This window comes from Maniola hyperantus, chromosome 3 (genome assembly GCF_902806685.2).
Source record: "Maniola hyperantus chromosome 3, iAphHyp1.2, whole genome shotgun sequence".
NCBI lineage: Eukaryota > Metazoa > Arthropoda > Insecta > Lepidoptera > Nymphalidae > Maniola > Maniola hyperantus.
The window spans coordinates 5532170-5550608 of NC_048538.1; the positions used below are offsets into that span (position 1 = coordinate 5532170).

At 35.1% G+C, this 18439-nt stretch overlaps 2 protein-coding genes and 1 long non-coding RNA gene across 15 annotated transcripts in view; 2 read left to right on the forward strand and 1 right to left on the reverse strand.

Annotated features, from left to right (window-relative positions):
- LOC138404751 (uncharacterized) overlaps positions 1-18439 on the forward strand; it is a 622276-nt gene that overhangs the window by 520139 nt on the left and 83698 nt on the right. The gene's annotated exons all lie outside the window — the stretch shown is intronic.
- On the forward strand, positions 773-2232 carry Polr2J (DNA-directed RNA polymerase II subunit RPB11). The gene is made up of 4 exons (XM_034984688.2): positions 773-964; positions 1043-1132; positions 1583-1757; positions 2101-2232. Exons 1-4 carry the CDS (start codon positions 912-914, stop codon positions 2134-2136), a joined length of 354 nt encoding a protein of 117 aa, XP_034840579.1. The 5' UTR covers positions 773-911; the 3' UTR covers positions 2137-2232.
- CLIP-190 (Cytoplasmic linker protein 190) overlaps positions 1065-18439 on the reverse strand; it is a 64425-nt gene continuing 47050 nt past the window's right edge. For all 13 annotated transcript variants that reach the window (XM_069509563.1, XM_034984649.2, XM_069509564.1 and 10 more), the window contains 10 exons: positions 11486-11626; positions 10639-10770; positions 10282-10302; positions 9725-9896; positions 9287-9643; positions 6380-9198; positions 6159-6301; positions 5278-5418; positions 4205-4371; positions 1065-3812 (listed from right to left, as the gene is read on the reverse strand). In XM_069509563.1, the coding sequence (XP_069365664.1) occupies positions 3766-3812; positions 4205-4371; positions 5278-5418; positions 6159-6301; positions 6380-9198; positions 9287-9643; positions 9725-9896; positions 10282-10302; positions 10639-10770; positions 11486-11626 (4140 nt within the window). In that variant the 3' untranslated portion in view covers positions 1065-3765. The remainder of the gene's footprint in view (positions 3813-4204; positions 4372-5277; positions 5419-6158; positions 6302-6379; positions 9199-9286; positions 9644-9724; positions 9897-10281; positions 10303-10638; positions 10771-11485; positions 11627-18439) is intronic.

Sequence of the window (18439 nt, forward strand, 5' to 3'; positions counted from 1 at the left end):
ATTTCGGTGGTGGAAAGTTATGCACTCTTCCTGAGAAACAATATTAAAGTAGGTATATTAAACTTCATCAGCAATCAGACAATCTGTTCACCAAAAGAATTTCGTACTTAATTGAATTACAAAAACTATACCTTTATACGGAATACATCCAAAATAGCACTTAAAGGCAGACTTCCTAGGCATTTTGAAAGTTAATTATGTGAGAAATCTAAAATCCAAATCGTAAAAGTTCCAGGTTCCAGTATGCACAGCGTTGGTCAATCGTTAAAGCAATAGCAAGGTCCAGTATACACAGCGTTGGTCAATCGTTTATAGCAGATATCAAGTCAACAAAACAAGCACAATCCGTTAAATTTAGTCAGCGAACAGCAAAGAACACTATGAAACCACGAAGCACCCACGAACGAAAAGAAATATTTTATTTGACAATTTGAAAAACAACGAATCGCCATTACTTTATGACAAATCGTTTCACGCATACTTTATGTACGTTCCGTTTCAGAACTGAAAAAGTGAAAAATATTTTTATGGTATCAGTAATATTTTATTTTATGAATTATAAATAATATACTAGAATGAATAATAAGTAAATGAATTTTAGTTTATTAGTCCATGTTTATTTTTTGCTATCACTAGCTCCATCTATCCAGCATATATGTAAAGTGATCGTCATCGAGTTTGAGTTACGGTGTACCTGAAAAAATAGATGGCAGCACTTTCTATGCAAAATTTTTTCATGTGCCAATGTAGGGAAGCTGCACCCCTCTGATCACTACGATATCAATCATATCACAAAATCACATTTGTTTTGTATTTTATTATTGTAATGATTTCTTTTCCAACTCGGAACATTTTATTTGCTTTGTAATAATTGTTTACTTAATTTAAATTAGATATACTATTTTATCACCATGAATGCACCGCCAACATTCGAATCGTTTCTTTTATATGACGGAGAAAAGAAGTGAGTTTAAAAAACATTGCGCGTTAATTTGTTTTTATTCGTAGATCAAACGAGTATCAAATAATTGTTTTCTTTCAGGGTTCAAAAAGAAGAAGACACAAAAGTTACAAATGCAGCTATATTTACAGTAAACAAAGAGGACCATACACTGGGAAATATGATCCGACAGTAAGTGTAAGAATTAGAATTTAGATTAGAAGTAGGTAACATACATTTCAGCAACTGCTTTTTTGAGACTACTTGCTAGATCTCTTGATTTTTCTATTCACAAATAAACTAGATTCTGTTTTTATGTAAGTAAATTTATCAGTGCAAATATGCCTGCTATCTATATTGATCGGGTAACCAACCTGCTAGCTAATCACCTGCTGTTCGATTGAGGAAAAGATATTGTGTCAATCTTTATTATTAAATTGTGACTGTGACAATGAAATCATTTCAGCCAGTAGTATTTCAGTAGTAAGAAAGTGTTGATTGTTTTGTAGGGTTTCCTTAAAAATAAACAGTATCAAACAAAATATCAGCAAAAAATATTTTATGTGGCAAAAGTTTGATATCTACAGGTGTAATGAAGTACCTAGTGATGGTCTTTACATTTTGAAATTCTTTATGTTTTAGCCAACTTCTCAAGGACCCAAAAGTGTTGTTTGCCGGGTACAAAGTGCCCCACCCCCTAGAGCACAAGTTTGTGCTGCGCATTCAGACCACATCAGACTACACTCCTCAGGAAGCCTTCATGAATGCTATTACAGACCTTACATCGGAACTTTCACTTTTTGAGGAAAGATTCAAAGTAAGATTTGGGTAAAACATTTCTTTTGTTATCCTATAATTGACAGTTTGTTAAATTATAACATGCCACCCATATTACCAACACCAACATCACAATGGAGCAACAGACCAACATGATAATTTGCATGAGAATAGTTAGACCTGAGAGTGGCATATGCTACTTTTTATTTCAGATAATTAAAGTTTCCATAAGATTTCCAATAACCATATTCATGCGGGCATTAGCTAGTTCTTTATTTTGTACTTCTATGGACGCTCACTGCCTCAATTCTGACCATGGTGGGCTTTAATGAGCTTATGATCTTATATATTTGACACCTAAATAATATTTTTTCTTTTTCCAGGAAGCAATCAAAGAGAAGAAAGATGGCTTAGATTGATGAATTAATACTTATAAGACATAATAACTTGATTTTAATGTTACACTAATATTATTATTTAGACTAATAATGTAAATAAAGTAAGTATAAGATTAATGTATTTTTTTATTTTACCTGCCCTATAAGTTTGGTTCCACACTGGTGCCGTAGACTTCATTCACCTAGGACACCTAGGTAATTTTGTATATTCAACTAATGCAGCTAGGTGAACCACATAATATACTGATTAGTAGATTAAATACTCTTTATGGGCAGATTACACCTACAGAGTAGTGAAGCGAGACAGTAAAATGTCACTTGGCCGAGACAGTGCTGTGGCTGAGAAATTGCACTCATTAAAGTGTTTATACCAACCAAGTACTCGGCTGAGGACACTGACTCGCCACTGTACGCGGTAGGTGTAATCTGCCCATTTGTATTTGAGAATCTGTCTGTCATAGCTGCCTATTTTAGTAAATACTAATGATATCAAGTAAAAATTTGAATGTTTACTGCAAATGATAGAATTTCAATAATTAATGATTGTAAAGAAATATAGTGATTATTATATTCTCTTTGAAGGGGATCAAATGGGAGCAAAGTGAGATTACTAAGTCGAGTGGGGTATCATAATTATTGTACATTTTAAAAAAGATTTTTGTTTATTTTTAAGCAGTTTTAGGATCTATGAAAATCTAAAATAATGAAACTAACTTTTACAAGGAAAATAAAATGAAATCTCCAACTGGCAGTTTTTTAGAAATCAGCAATAAGATTTTACAATCAATCATGTATAATAGCCCAAACAATAACTATTTCTATGTTTCTTTCAAAGGTTGGGCAGCATCGGCGGGCAAGTCTTACTTGCACTTGGCTGGTTTATTTATGGTAGAAACTAGCTGATGCCCGCGTGGATTTAGGGTTTTAATAATCCCGTGGGAACTTTTGATTTCCCAGGACAAAAGCCAAAAGCCAAAATCTCAGTAACGGTTAAAAAAGTAGCCAATGTTACTCCTTGGTTAATCCTCTACTTATCTGTGAAAGTCTCGTCGAATGAGGTTCAGCCGTTCAGAAGATTTCAAACAGTTTTATTTATTAGTATAGATAAACGACATCATCTGTCTAACTTTTTTACTTGTTTTACTTGTCTAACTTATGTTGGTCAAGTTTTATCCGAATCAGATCAATATTTTTTAAGCTGTAGGTACCTAGTAGTAGTAGTAAGTAGAAACAACAACTTGTAATATTTTTCAAATTTAGGCACAATTAAAACTACCATATAATTTTAAAATTAATTGTTTTATAAAATCGTAATAAGTTTGGTGTTTATTTTGTAATTTTATATAATATAATATAGTGTGATTAATGTTAAAACCATGATTGAGAAGAAAATCAATTTGTGTGTATAAACGTTTTCTCAATAAACATTATATCCAGATAATGAATACGAAAAATATAACACCTTTACCTTTAAAACATGCTAAAATAATAAGTTAAGAAGTCATTTTCCTTATTTACAAATATTTCCCTATTTTTATTAGATATTAAAACAATATACCATATTTGTATGGTAAACAATAAATAATACCTAAATACAGAAAACGAGTAACATCAACAACGGTAACATTAGAACTAAAGTTAATAAATAGTTTAAAAAGTTTCTTCTTCATCACAGTTCTCTGTAGCGTGTCCAAACACTGAAACAAAATAAAATCAATAATTTTAGTTGAGTAAGATATATTATTATGGTAATTATGTAAAGAAATCTTTAGTAATACTTTAATCAAAAAAACCTGTCAAGTGCGAGTGCATCATACAAGATATTGAACATTTTTCCTTTACTTGTGCTAAACGACCTACCTACCTGCCAATTCTTTTCATTTCTTTTTTTGATAAAAATAGCACTCGTATTTATGCACAAACACCGAACGTCGCATCAAGCAAACTTTGTAAACGGTCAACATGCTTGACTCAAGCAAAAATCTACGTGCTTGACATCAAGCCGCTCGACCGTCTCGGAAGCTCTTAATACCTACGCAAACCGCTAAGTTGCAACTTTAGATTGGACCACTTGTTTTGCCATCACTACCTTCACAGATTTCGCAGTAAGGTCTGGCCGGCGGCGCCACTTTCTTCGCGGAAGGCGCGTCGGGCTCCACGGACTGTCGCGGACAGTCGTCCGTGTCGTGCGCGTCAAACACGTCGCAGATGTCGCAGAACAGTCGCGGCGCCACGGCGCGGGCTTTGCGCCCGTTGCTGAAATGAAACAATAATAATATCAGTCTTGAGAGATTCTTCAGGGAGGAGACGGGGGAGGGTATAGTTTACACCGAGCGGCAGAAGTCGATAGAACACATTTTATAACGATTTTATTTGGCTTACTGTTTAGTAGTAGATCAGTCGTTCGGCACGTATAGTAGGTACGCGATTGTTCGAGATAAGAGGTAGAGATAATAGGTGCTACAATGCCGATGTTTTGTCTGTCATGATACTAAAGGCTGGGTTTCTTCTCACGGTAACGGCGGCACTGACAGGTCAATATAAATTGTATGCATTACCTAATGAACGCTGACCAGTCAGCACTAAGCTATGCTGTTGTACGCGACTATGCAGCATTCTTGAATAGCACTCACGCTTTGCGAGTTTGATGTGCTTCATTTTACGAGACGCGTCAATATGCAGCAGCGAGTGAGATTGCTGGCAAGCGATTTTACTACTCTTCGATAGAGATGGTGCCTACTAGTCGAATCAGCAACTTGTACTTAGTATGGTTGCTTACAATACATAGATGTGACGTCATAAACATTTGCAGTATTTTTTTAGTTAAATCGATAATCTAAAATGGTTACCAAATTTAAAATTAACAGTGGATGTGGCTTTAACGAATTTTGGAAGACCCTCTTACAGACTGAATTTATTTTTGACATGGGCACCATCCCGATTTACAATGAACCAAACGCTTAATTTGCACCACCACCAACTGCGTGTTTAGCAGTGGAAAGGCGGGCGGTGCTGCATGCATACAGATTTGATCTGTTTCAGCGAATTATATTCATTGTATATCATGGATTCACGATAACGCCTGCTTCGATACAACCATCCCTAATTCCCTAGAGATTCTAAAACCAGCGTTAATCATAAAGAAAGTAAGAATGTATTTACAAGAGCGGCGGTTCAGGAGGGACGGTCGACCCCTCCAGAGCTTGCACCCGCGCCATCAGCTGCTCGTTCTTACGCTGCATGTCCACTATCACAGAGTTCAAAAAGCTCACTTGACCGTCTATCATCTCCTTTTCTTCTAAACTGCAAAAAAGAAAACTAAATATGTAAGTAGGTAAATCTATCGTAAAAGTTCATCTATATAAAAAAAACCGTTATTATGAACCACAGTTTTGAACCAACATAAAAAAATATTTCCACCCACCATACGAAACTACAAAATACTGAAAATATAAAATACAAAATACACTATATTGATTACTTCTGCTAACGTCATACGAATTTCTTCAGCACGTCCGATGCTGCAGACTTGTGCTGCTGACGTCTTTCATTTTCAGTACTGGAATACATTACGTGCGGCTCTAACGCCACTAGCGTATCGTCTCGTAATGAGATCAACTTTATATAGTCAATCAGTTCAGTTTGACGATCATCATGATCAACCCATCGCCGGCTCACTACAGAAAACGGGTAGGAGACCCGTTTTCAGAGTGAGAAGGGGTTTGGCCATAGCCTACCACGCTGGCCAAGTTCGGATTGGCAGACTCCACATACCTTCGAGAATATTATGGAGAACTCACAGGCATGCAGGCTTCCTCAAGATGCCTTCCTTCACCATTAAAGCAAGTGATATTGAAGTTAAAATTTAAAACGCACATAACCGGCCCCGGATCCGGAAAGAGGCCCGGGATCGAACCTCAGCTTGAATACAATTTTACGGATTTTAAAACGCACCGCAGTCCGCAACTCACCGCACCGTGGTGCGCGCTAGCTAAAAGTCACCCACCAGAAAAAGTTTGACCAAATTAATTTTAACGGCTTACTTTTGCGATGCATTATCGCCTTCTCCGAGTAGGCCCATGGCATTATTGTCATTGTTGTCGCGAATTTCCTGGCCTTTCTTTACCATTTCTTTCTGTAAACTAAGTTTTTCTCTTTCTGCTATTTCTACTTTGGCTTTGTGATTCTGTGAAGAAATTAAATAAGTAAACATCTTATATGCTTCATAATAATCATACTTAACACTATAGTTCAATAAAAGCACCTTGAGATCTTCTTGCAATTTTATAATTAAATCATCTTTGAATATCATTTCTTTAAGGTTATTTTCTACATCAGCTTTTAATTTACTTATAACTTTTTCACCATTGGATAATGCCTCGGAGCAAGTTTTCCTCGTGGCTTGTAATTCTAATGTCAGTTTTTCTAACCTATCGTCTTTACTGCTTTCACTGTTTTGTTGTACTGATAATAATTCTAATTTTTGTGATAATTCTAACACATCTTTTTCAGCTTCAGTAAGTTTATTTTGAAGTTTGTTTTGATTTTCTGTTTCTGACGCAATTGTATCTTTAGAATCCTTTAACTGTTTTTCATAATCATTAATTTTATTCCTAAGCTCGTGTCGGATAGTTTTGCTTTCCTTTTTATATTCTTCGAACTGAGATTGTAACTGTTTATTTAGATCTTCGTAGTTCAACTTCTGTGCCTCATTAATATTGTTTAATTGTTTTATATCGTTGTCGAATTTAGATACTAAATTTTGTAACTCTACAACTCTTTCTTTAGAAAGTTCTAGCTCCTGAAGATCTTTTTCTTGATTCTTTAAATTAAGTTGTAATGTTTTAATTGTGCCGTTTAGATATTCGATTTCGCTGGAATATTTTGCTTTTAATTCAGAGTTTTCGTTTTCTAAGAGCTCCATAGATTCCATCATTTGCCTTGTTTTCAAAATTGCATCTTCATTTAATTTATTTAACGCTAGTTGTTTTTCTTCTAATACATTGTTTTTATTTTTTATTTCTTCTTCAAGTTTTGTTAATTCTTCTCCTAATAACAAATTTTTATTTGAATCGGTATTATTTTTTTCATTCTGAGATCTGATGATGGTATCTTTTTCACTGATTACATTGTTCAAAGTAGATATATTTTCAAGGCATTCTTTTAATCTTAAATTGCTCTCTTCAAGTTGATTCTTAAGGACTATAATTTCGTTGATTGAGTCACTACATTTGGCTTCCAATAATGTTTTATCATTAATTAAAGTGGCCTTTTCAGTTTTTATCGCTTCAAGTTGTCCTAACTGTTCTTTCAAAATAGATTCTTCTGTAGAAGAATTATTTAAAAGAGCTTCATATTGTTGTTTAAGTGACGTAATTTCCAGAACTGATTGATTTAACTGTTCTTCTAATTTATTTTTCATTTCAGTTGCTTTGTTAAGCTCTTCAGTCACTTGAGACAACTGGCGGTCTTTTTCGGATAGGATTTCTGCATTAGATTTAATATCTATTTCTATCATTTCTAATTTTAGTGTTAAATCTTTTATGCAATTTTGTTTTTCGTCAATTAGTTGTTTCAATCTGCACTCCTCGTCCTTTTGAGTTTTTACACCCTCATTTATAGCACTCAGTTGAACTTGAAGCTGGTTTAATTCCTTTTCGTAATGACTTTTTTGGTTGTTTAACTGCGCAGTCATATCATCCAAGACTTTTTGTAAGGAATCTTCATGTTTTCGAGCTTCTTCGAGTTTATTGTTCAAGTCATTTTGAGCTTCCGTCAATTGGTCTACTTTTTCCATCAGTTTAACTTCAGATGTAGCTCCATCGGCTTTTAATAAGGATATTTCTTCTTTGTACCGATCAATGTCTACTTCAAGTTTTTTTCTAATTGCATCAAATTCATTATTAAGTTCATTCTCTTTAACTTTTAGAGCCTCAATTTCATTTTTCAATATAGTATTTTCATCTAGCAATTTATCATTCTGAACTTCAAGTTCTTTAAAACGGTTTTCAGTTTCAGAAACAATAATTTCAAATTCTTTGATCTTATTTTCAGCTATATTCAGTTTATCAATGTTAATATCTATCGATTCTATGAGCTGACTTCTTTCTATGGAAAAGTCTTCTTGTAACTTAAGTATCTTTTGCTTAAATTCTTGTTCGATTCGCCCACAATTGTTAGTAGCTTCCCTATATTTATCCTTCAATTCTTGCAACTCTTTTTCTGTATCTTTTAGATGTTTTGAAAGCTGGTTAAATTGATCATTAGAATCTGTGGTTTGGCCAGTGAGATTTAAATATTCTTGTTCTACCTTTTCTTTAGACTTTTGTATTTCATCACACTTTTCTAAAGCACTATTTAGCTGACGTTCCAGTTCACCGATTTCTAATTCCATTTCAGACAACTTTTTCTTAAGTTCGGTATTTGCTTCTGTAACTTCTGAAAGACATTGTTTTAATTTTTTATTTTCTTCCTTCAATGAGTTCAGTTCATCTGCATTTATTGTAAATTGTGTATTCAATGTATCGAATTCTATTTTACTTTGATCTAAAGCTTGCTTGTGAGTTTCAATTTCTTTTATTAGCTGCTCTATTTTAGAGTTACGATCCTCTATTTCTTTTTTATGTTCTTCCGCTATTTTGCTGTGTTTAATATTGAAATTAGCGGTTGTTTGTTCGAACTCATCTTTAAGCTTTATTATCTCTTTATCTCTTTCGTGTATGGTTTGTTTGTATTCATGGATTAGTTTTTCGTTTGTGGTGCAAGAGTTATTCATTTCATTAAGCAATTTTTCATAATCATTTGTTTTGGCACTGAGGTTCTGTTGTAATTTTAAAATTTCTAGTTTATTCTTTTCATCTTGTTGAGAAGCTTCATTTAAAAAGCTTTCATATTCGTTAACCTTATTAGATAATTCTTCTTTGATAAGAATAATTTCTTCTTGCAATGAGTTGCATGTAGACTCCTGTTTTTTCTTGGAATCTTGTAGCTGCTCTATGTCTAATACTTTAGCACTAAGTTCCATTTTTAATTTTGTTATTTCCTTATTAAGAATAACTTCGTGCTCCTTACTCGTACCCGTCACTGAAAGTGAAAAATTTAGAGAAATCATTATGTCAAACAGCAAACAAAATCAAGCTACAATACATGACAATCATAACATTATGTGTACCTTTATTTAATTCTAGAGTCTTATCATCAACAGCTGCCTGGAGTGATATTAATTTACTATTAAGATCTATAATTGTTTGACTATTTTCCTTATTTAACCTTTCTACATTTTGTTTCTCAGTCTCTAATTTAGATTCGGCCAGTTGCAACTTAGCCGTGAGCACTGAAAGCTGCGTTTCAAATTCCGTTTGAGCGATCGCTATTTTGGATCTAGCTTCATTTAGAGCCTTTTCAGATTCTGCTCTTACTTTACTCAGTTCTTCCGACATGCTCTTACCAAGAGAATCTTTTTCGCTTTCCTTCTCTTTAAGAAGAGCGTAAGCTTCGTCGAGCAGCTTTTGCAGTTCCGATGATAAAGCTGAAACCAAAAAGTTTATATTACCGACAGATAGTTTAATCATGTACACGGGTGAAGAAGATGATAAGATGTTTCACTTACTTTGTGCAGCTACCAGTTCTTCCTTGTGTTGTTCAGCTAAGGTACTCATCTCCGAATTCCGCTGGTCTTCAAGCGCCCGCAGCGCTGCAGCGGTTGTCTCTGCACGGGCGGCTTGAAGCGCTACTTCCGCTTCTAAATCTCGTATTCGTTTTTCTCGAGCTTCTTTCTCTTGCTACAAATATTAGGTATAAATAGATTATTTAAATATTATATATCGATACGGATAGTGGGATAGAACTACAAATGCATTAAGTAAATTGAAAAAGCGAGAAATTTTACGAAAGCTAGACAATAAATTATTATGAAACAAACGCGAATGGATCTATTTGGAGTGGCTTTTCCTAGACCAAGGTACATAATTCTATGCTACAATACACGTAGATGCTACACTCAACAAAAGCTACAATCAAGCTCTTTGAGAGATGAGTGGGAATTTAAAGCTATCTTAGAGAGAACGAGAATTGGGTGAGAACAAAAGATTCAGAGGGGTCGAAGTGTATATTCCCTTAGACGGGCTCCATCAGTTTCATATAGATTTTTAAAGTTAATACACGTACCTCCATGGCTTCCTTATATTTCTGAAAAAGAAAAGCAATCGATTAGCTTTGTGCCTCAATTTCTCTAATACGTTGATCTCACTGGAACAATAGTGTGTGATGTGCCCTTATTTGTAAGTCTCTAGTCCGATTCCCGGGAAGGATCAATTTAAGAATGACACATACGTATCGCCAAGATCTGTGTGATCTGTGATCTGAGTGTTCTGGTACAATGCATCGTAGAATCCGATGAGGGCTATTGGTTTAATAAATTGCGACACCCTTTCCAGGTTATCGCGTCGCCATCGCATAAAGTCGGATCGCAGTCAAAGTCTCTAGTAATCGAGTTAAAATTGTTAAATTAAGGTACCTACTTACATTGTAGTCTTCCTTATTAATATTTTCTTCTTCGTTCCTGAACATGAGATCCTCGACCTTCTGTCGTTCGTCTTCCAGCATCTTATTGAGCTTGTCCAGTTCGGCCTTGAGTTTCGCATTTTCGTTGTTCGCCTGTTAAAAAATGTTGTGATAATAAACGCTATCTATCTAACGCTAACTATCGTTATTTTATTAGGTAGGTAAGTACTACCTAATATGAGTAACAGATTAAAAATTATTGTATCTAGGTATATATTTATAGTACAATAATAGCATTTGTTTATATAAAATTATACAAATGTGAACCCAGCAATTACCTAGGAGTATTGGGCAGGAACCACGTAGACAAAACTATGTGCCTAGTTGGCGTGGTTATTACGTGTCTGTAGATACCTCTCTACTTTTAGTTTAACAGCCGTACGATAGTTGCCTACATTTTCCGATAAAAGTTTGTAGATTCTTCATGGGCTTATAATTTTATAAAACATAGAGACCTGTGAGGCTTGTTTATCCGCGCAAGCACACTTTCTGTGCAAACAACTTACAGCGATTCTTTTGTTAGCTCCGCCCGATACAGTTCCCTATCGCGCATCAACTACTACGAATGCTGCTGTTTCTATCGAAGTATCTCAGTTTTTATTTACTATATAAGTATTAGCATACCTGTGTTGCTTGTTTCTTTATTTGAGCAAGGGCGCTTTCTGTGCGATCAACTTGTAGCGATGCTTTTGTGAGCTTCGTTCGATCCAGTTGCCTCTCAGGCATCAACCGCTTGAGAGGCTGCTTTTTCTCCCGTAGTGTTTTCAATTTTACTTTCTATGGGTACATATATTACATATCAACTTACCTGTGTTGCTTCTTTCTTTATTTGAGCAAGCGCGCTTTCTGTGCGATCAACTTGTAGCGATGCTTTTGTGAGCTCCGTTCGGTCCAGTTCCCTCTCACGCATCAACCGCTCCAGATGCTGCTGTTTTTCTCGTAGTATCTCCTGTTTTATTTATGGCAATATTATGGTAAATGCACCAATTAAATTACACAACTTTAACTAGGTTTATTATATAAATATTAATCATGTTCCAATCATCATTATTTATCATTCGACTTGTTTTTTCTTCTCTAGGAATGTGATAAAATTATGGTCTTTACATAAGCATTAGCTAATTTATAAGATTACCTACTTACGCCACATACCTACACTTTAACGGTTTTTACATGTCAAAAACTTTATTTTGTGGCACTGCAAACAGAAGAACTTAAAATTATTTCTATCTAAAAGTATAAGTAGAGACGTCGGCTTCGAGGTCTTCCTGGATCTGCTTGAGCCATGACTTCTTTGGTTGATTTTGGTAATCAACATTTAGTATCAACGTTAGAGCTCCACACAGTATTGTACGGAAATTCACTTGCTGCTTACGAAGTTGCGCCATTAGTATTACCAACCACCACCACTTAAGAAAATTGAACTACTTAGTTACAACTACTTCAGTTTTTTTTTATTACTGTCACCCTTCAGTAGGTACCTAAAATGCATTTCTGAATTTTACTCATAAATTCATACTTCACAATAGTTTTAAAACTGGTATCTCTGTGGAAAACTTGTTCTCTGCACTGTATGGTAGTAGTGCAGGAAGGTAGGTATAATGTCCACGCTTAATAAATTACACAGTACATTGTTGTACTGCAGTGGCTCAGCTAATAACAAGATAGCCAATTAGTCAATCTAGTGCTCGTTTGATCTTGTTACATAAGAAATCCACTTACAACCAATCGAACTCACAGTAAGAAATGCCTCGCAGTCTATTAGAGGTATAAACCACGTACATAAATAGTACTTACAAAAAAGTTTCGTTATCGGAATAAAAATTACTCGTAGGCAGATGGGTTCATAAGATAGGTCTAATTTTGATAGAGTAAAAATTAAAGGCAGCTAACGTGGGTATAGGCCAGGCCTATTGCGTTTTTCAGCGGGCATATTATTATTAGTTAAACACTACGTAAAATATCCAAGAACTTGCTATGTTACGGGATTCTAGCCACCATTATAATAATTTACTATATGTCGTCGCCGTCAACCAATAGACGTCCATTGCAGGACATATAAAATTTACGTCTCCTGTAGGGATTTCCACAAGCCGTATGAAAATGGTAACTTTACCTACTAGCTAAACTAACTAAACTAAACAATGAGAAATAAATATCAAGTTCGGAAAGCTTGAAAAGTAAAAGCACCTATGGTTTGGAAATAAATCATACTGCATGCATATTGCATATACTGCTCGATTTCTTCAAAGCGGCAATCATTAGGAATTATAAATGTTTAAGATATTAATTTTGTGAGGAACGGATGCTACAAAGCTACAATATGAAGTAGTACTGAATATGGTGATTACCAAGTAGACAGGTGAAAAACTACGTGTAGGCAACTGCCTACACGTAGTTTTTCACCTGTCTACTTACTTCCATATTAGTGTTTAGATATTACCTAAACACTAATATGGAATGGAAACGTGATCACACGTATCTATTACAGCCGTTGTGATCGCACATTACCACCCGCCTACGTCTACGTGTCATGTCTGTATTAGCCACTAATTTTCTACGTAATATCTATCTTTATGCTCATTCCAATGATCGGAATTACGTAAGACTTGCTATAGCTCAAAAATAAGTAAGTTTTGGACGTAAAAACTTCAAAAGCAACCGTTTTTAATCCGTTGGTAGGTGTTGTTAAGATTACCTATTGGATACAATACATGTACATATTTGCGTACGCTCTAATTTTTAAGATTTGGCCTATCGCTTCAGAAAAGAGGTCTTAATAAAGTTTATTTTTATAAATGATACGGTCTACGTAATTTGGGCCATTTAGTCTGATACCTAAAGTAACTATAATTTAGTGAAGGTATTAGTCATTTTCAATCATTTTAAAATATATTCTAAGATATTATAAGTATTGATAAGAGAAATTGATCTAAGCGGTGATTCACCATAAACTGGTAGGTTACGGACCTTACGGACTTTGATAGGTTACTATAGGAAGGGTATTGGATAGGTGGTTACGACTGCACCCTAATAAAAGTAATTCAAAATAATATAGGTACATATTATAAGTAATAGGAATTGATAAGAAACGTGCTCGAAACAATTTGAATCCTAGTTAAGGAAGATTCTGCTTAAATAAAAGATAAAAAAAGAAAAAAAAGCATTAAAAAGCTGTATTCACGTGCAAAAGTGCCGTAGAGCTCCGTGAGGAGCGCAAAAGAAAATCTTTAGAAGGAAGGAAAAAGAATATTATGTCCTAGATATCTACAGTTCTTAAGAAATCCCGAGCTACAGGAAATGCAGATTCCAAAGGCACTCGTAGTCGTGTCGTGGTACCTACCTATTCAGTTTGTAGTTTTAATAAAGTGAAAGTAGCTTTTATTTTTAAAATGTATAATAGTAATATATTTATGTTTCTATTAAGTATGTCCTACATAATATCTATACTTACCTACGGCTGTTATGAAATCTCGAGCCAAAGAAATTGCTGCAAGTCGTAATTTTAATATAGGTACCTAGTTAGTAATCATAAAGTTATTGTTATTATATTATAATCCGAATAAAGAGAGTTTTGAGTGTTACATGCAAAAGAAAAAGAAGGGTAAGGGCGTTTGAGCACTCATCTGTATTCGGTTCGTACTTATCCGTGATTCTTCGAAGTGGCCGTCATACAAAAAAAGGGTAAGGGCGTTTGTGCACTCATCTGTATTCGGTTCGTATCTATCCGTGATTCTTCGAAGTGGCCGTCATACAAATACGTACCTACTCATTCGATTCATATTTTTACGGAATCCGTGATTTTACGGATGAGTGCACAAACGTCCTAAAGGATTCTAGTATAGATATTACAGGTAAAGACTCCTGAGAACATCCGAGTGAAGAGCAGCGAGCTCAAACATGCAGAAAGGGATTAAAAAATTCGGTGTGAAGTTTTCATTGTTTTAAAGGCAATATACCTATACAGGAACTTTTGAATACTTTAACTTTGAAAGTTATTTCTTAATTGAACACACTTGACCATAGGTTCTCATTTGAATTTTGATTGAAATACCTAATATTTTATTCGGTTATATACCTACCTACGGTGAATGGTGATAGCATAACATCAGGAGCATGAGGTCGTATACAAACAAAAGCTACAATTTGCTCTCAAATTCATAGGTAAACGTTTATTTTCAAGCAAGTGACCACGGTAAATATTTTATGAAAATACGATTGTAGTATGGAACCCTCGGTGCGCGAGTCTGACTCGGACTTGGCCGGTTTTATTTTAGGAATCACAAGAGTGAAATATGTAAGTAGGTAGGTATACCAAGGAAAAGAAGACTCCTAATAAACTGTAACGCAACTACAATCAATTTTGAAAACTACGACTTCCTGGTAGGAACTTTATCTACGTATAAATCCATAGGTACTGACATTATAAACCCGAAAGTGTATCCGTTTGCTTATTCGTGTCTCAGCTACTTGGTTTTCGACTTTGGAAATTTCAAATGCACGAAGTTGATAGTTGATTTGATACTATACCTGGACAAGGATAATATTATTATCTACTTCTAATCCCCTGAAAAAGAAAGTGTTCCCGCGAGATTTTTATGGAACGAGGCGCGGGTAAAGGTAGTTATTTTATATTTAAAGTTTTAAAAATGACGCAACAAAAGTTTAATCACGGATTTGCGGTACAAATCCAGCGCGCATGCAGTGTGGTGCAGCGGCATTTACATTTCAATGAACTTAGAACGAACGCAATACTGAATTTCGGGCTCAGTTGGGCGATTGCCAAAGTCTACAGAGGGAGTGAACCCCGCCGCCGTCGTCTGTGATCTATATAATAACCTTTGAGCTATATTCGATCGATGCTAGGGGTTTAAATCCCCTTTAAAAGAATGTTGAATAGACTCTCTCCTTTTTAATCCAGTTGATTTACCACCCTACCTACCAGCAAAGTCGTGCCGCCAAGCGATTTAGCGTTCCGGTACGCCGGGTAGAAACCAATTAATCATCATCATGATCAACATATTGCCGGCTCACTATTGAGAAATGAGCATGGGTCTCCCCTTAGAATAAGAAGCGTTTGAAGCCATAGTCTGCACTGTTGGCCGAGTGCGGATTGGCAGACTTCACACACCTTTGAGAACATTATAGAGAACTCTCCAGGCATGCAGGTTTTCTCACGATGTTTTCCTTCACCGTTAAAGCTAGTCTTATCTACCTAATTGCTTAAAACGCACATAGCTTAGTTAGAGGTGCGTGCCCGAGATCGAACCGACCGGACCTCCCGAATAGAAGGCATCCCTATCTCTAGAAGCCTGGAGAAGTATGGAGTTAAATTACTACCATTATTATCTCTTCCAAGTTTAGTCCGCTTCCATCCACTTATTACCAGATGAGATCGCAGTCAATGGATAACTTATCATCAAATTTAAAAAGCCCCTATTCAGATGATATGAAATCAACTGATGCATCATCAATAATAACATTGATTAAATTACTCAAATGATGAAATTGATATATGTACATAACTGTGATGTACAAAATTATTATAAAAAGTATTTTTACCATTCTTAATAAAATGGTTTCGAGATTATGAAATAGAGTTTTTATCAACTCGAAACCATTACCCACCGGGAATTGAACCAGTGACCTCTTGCCCTACTGTTCTCCCGATAAGGGTCGATTCACACTGATACAGATTCAAGGCCAATTAAAGCGAAAATCAAAAATTTTACATAGCATAGGGAACCTCTATATTCGCAACGATGCACTAATTATTATTATTAAAGTATTATTATTTATTAATTACGGAAGCGTCTTTTCGTCGTTTTTTCTCCGCAAAAGTTTGTGCGCGTTGTTATAGAAATAGAGATCAGTAGGTACCTACCTATGCTATGTACTTATATGTTATCGCTGCGACTTTGTGCTAGTGTGTATGAACCCTAAGAGTCTAATCCACCATTACGAGTTACTGTTATCAGTTATCACCTATAACTTTCATACATCATACGGTCTAAGAAACCTAAGTTGCTACTTTTTCCAGCTAGAAATCTGGAGTTAACTATACATCCTATACACAGCTAAACGATAAGGTTGCTTTATTGTATAATATGTAGGTTGAGTTGATCCTAGTATCCTAGTTGATTCCCGCAACTTTAGTCCTCGTGGGTGTAGTTTTTAAAATACCGCGGAAGCTCTTTGATTTTCCGGGTGAATGTCCCTCAACTATATAGTATATACCCATGAAAAAATCAGTTCGCCGTAGCTGTGTTGCAACTTGCAGCGTGATTGAAGGATAAACCAACAAACAAACACATTTTAGCATTTATAATATCACAAGTAAGGATTAGTTAGAAAAATAAGTTTTTTCTGCAATTATCATGTAACTGTGGAGTAGGTACAACAATGTATCTAAGAACAAATTCTTCAAGAACGAACAGCCAATTATTTCCTTTATCTATTTATCTTGTAAGTATAGTCCGCGACAGGTTGAGATGGCAATCGGGATATGAGGCGCGGGGACGCTCTGCACACCCGCACATCACCCGCGCTTGCACGTACCGGGTTAGCGTAGGGGCTGTGCGGGGCGTTCGTTCCCCGATTGTCATCTCGACCTGTCGTATACTATAGGAAGAACGTCAGCAAGTAAAAAGAAGTCACTAAGCCTCGACTCGACATTTCAATCTCTTATTATTGCGAGTTTCAGGAAAATAATTATGTTAAAGAATGTTTTTATTAGCTACTTCATTAAAACGGATTTTTCAATGGCAATTGAAAAACGTGACAAAAACTGACGATTCAGCGGGGTTCGAATCCGCACCCTCTCCCTATATTGCAGGTACTTTCGGATTATAATGTACCTACAGTAGCCGGCAAGAAATATTGTACATCTAACTTTAGGAGATTGTCTCTGTCGATGTCGTTGAGACCTACAAAATGTCACATAGGCATGAGTAACAGAGACAACGCTCGACGAAACCGAAATGTCTTTCTAAAGGTCGATGTACAATATTTCTTGCCGGCTACTGTACCTACCCTATCCATCTCAACAACAAATCTACACACAGCGGAGTATTGAAACGTCTCTTAATATTTTAGTTTCTCGAATACAAAGACTTTGATTTTTGGAATTTTGTCCAAAGAATATATCAAAATAAAAAAACGGCTACTACTAAGATAGAAGCTTGTTTGAATATTAACAGGTTTTTACTTACGGCGGGACAGAGCTGAGTTTAAAGGAAAATGTAAAATTTTCTGTGCTACATACCAATCATAATAAACCAAAGCCCCTTTTCAATACTTACAAAGATAAATCCTAGACATGCGACCAAGCAAGTTTACAGCTATTAGTATAATGAAACAACACAGTTTAGTTTAGGAAATATTTATTATTTACACTCTAATAGTAGAGGGAGAAAAGAAAGAAGGAATTTAATAAGACACATTACGTCCGTTACACTTTATTAAAACGTGTATCCATTCAGTTAAACGTCATTCCCATTAAGTTATGAACTAAAAATTATCACTAAAAACTATGTTACACTAAAATACCTATATTATAATATATTATTAAACATACCACAATAATTATTATTAAGTAGTAATCTTATAAAATAAAACTAAATAGTAAAACTATTCTAACATAAAGGAATGCTCTTAGAATGTGAGTAGTCCATAAATGATTATGAATATTATCAAAACTTACAGGCACTGGTAAGAATTGTTAAAATATAAATAATAAAATAAATAAAAGTCCGAAATAAAT

Bases quoted from the DNA above. Each gene is read 5' to 3' on its own strand.
- Polr2J (XM_034984688.2), top strand. From the start codon at position 912: ATGAATGCACCGCCAACATTCGAATCGTTTCTTTTATATGACGGAGAA. The intron at 1,133-1,582 runs GTAAGTGTAAGA...TTTATGTTTTAG, and splicing joins CTGGGAAATATGATCCGACA to CCAACTTCTCAAGGACCCAA. The intron at 1,758-2,100 runs GTAAGATTTGGG...TTCTTTTTCCAG, and splicing joins TTTTTGAGGAAAGATTCAAA to GAAGCAATCAAAGAGAAGAA.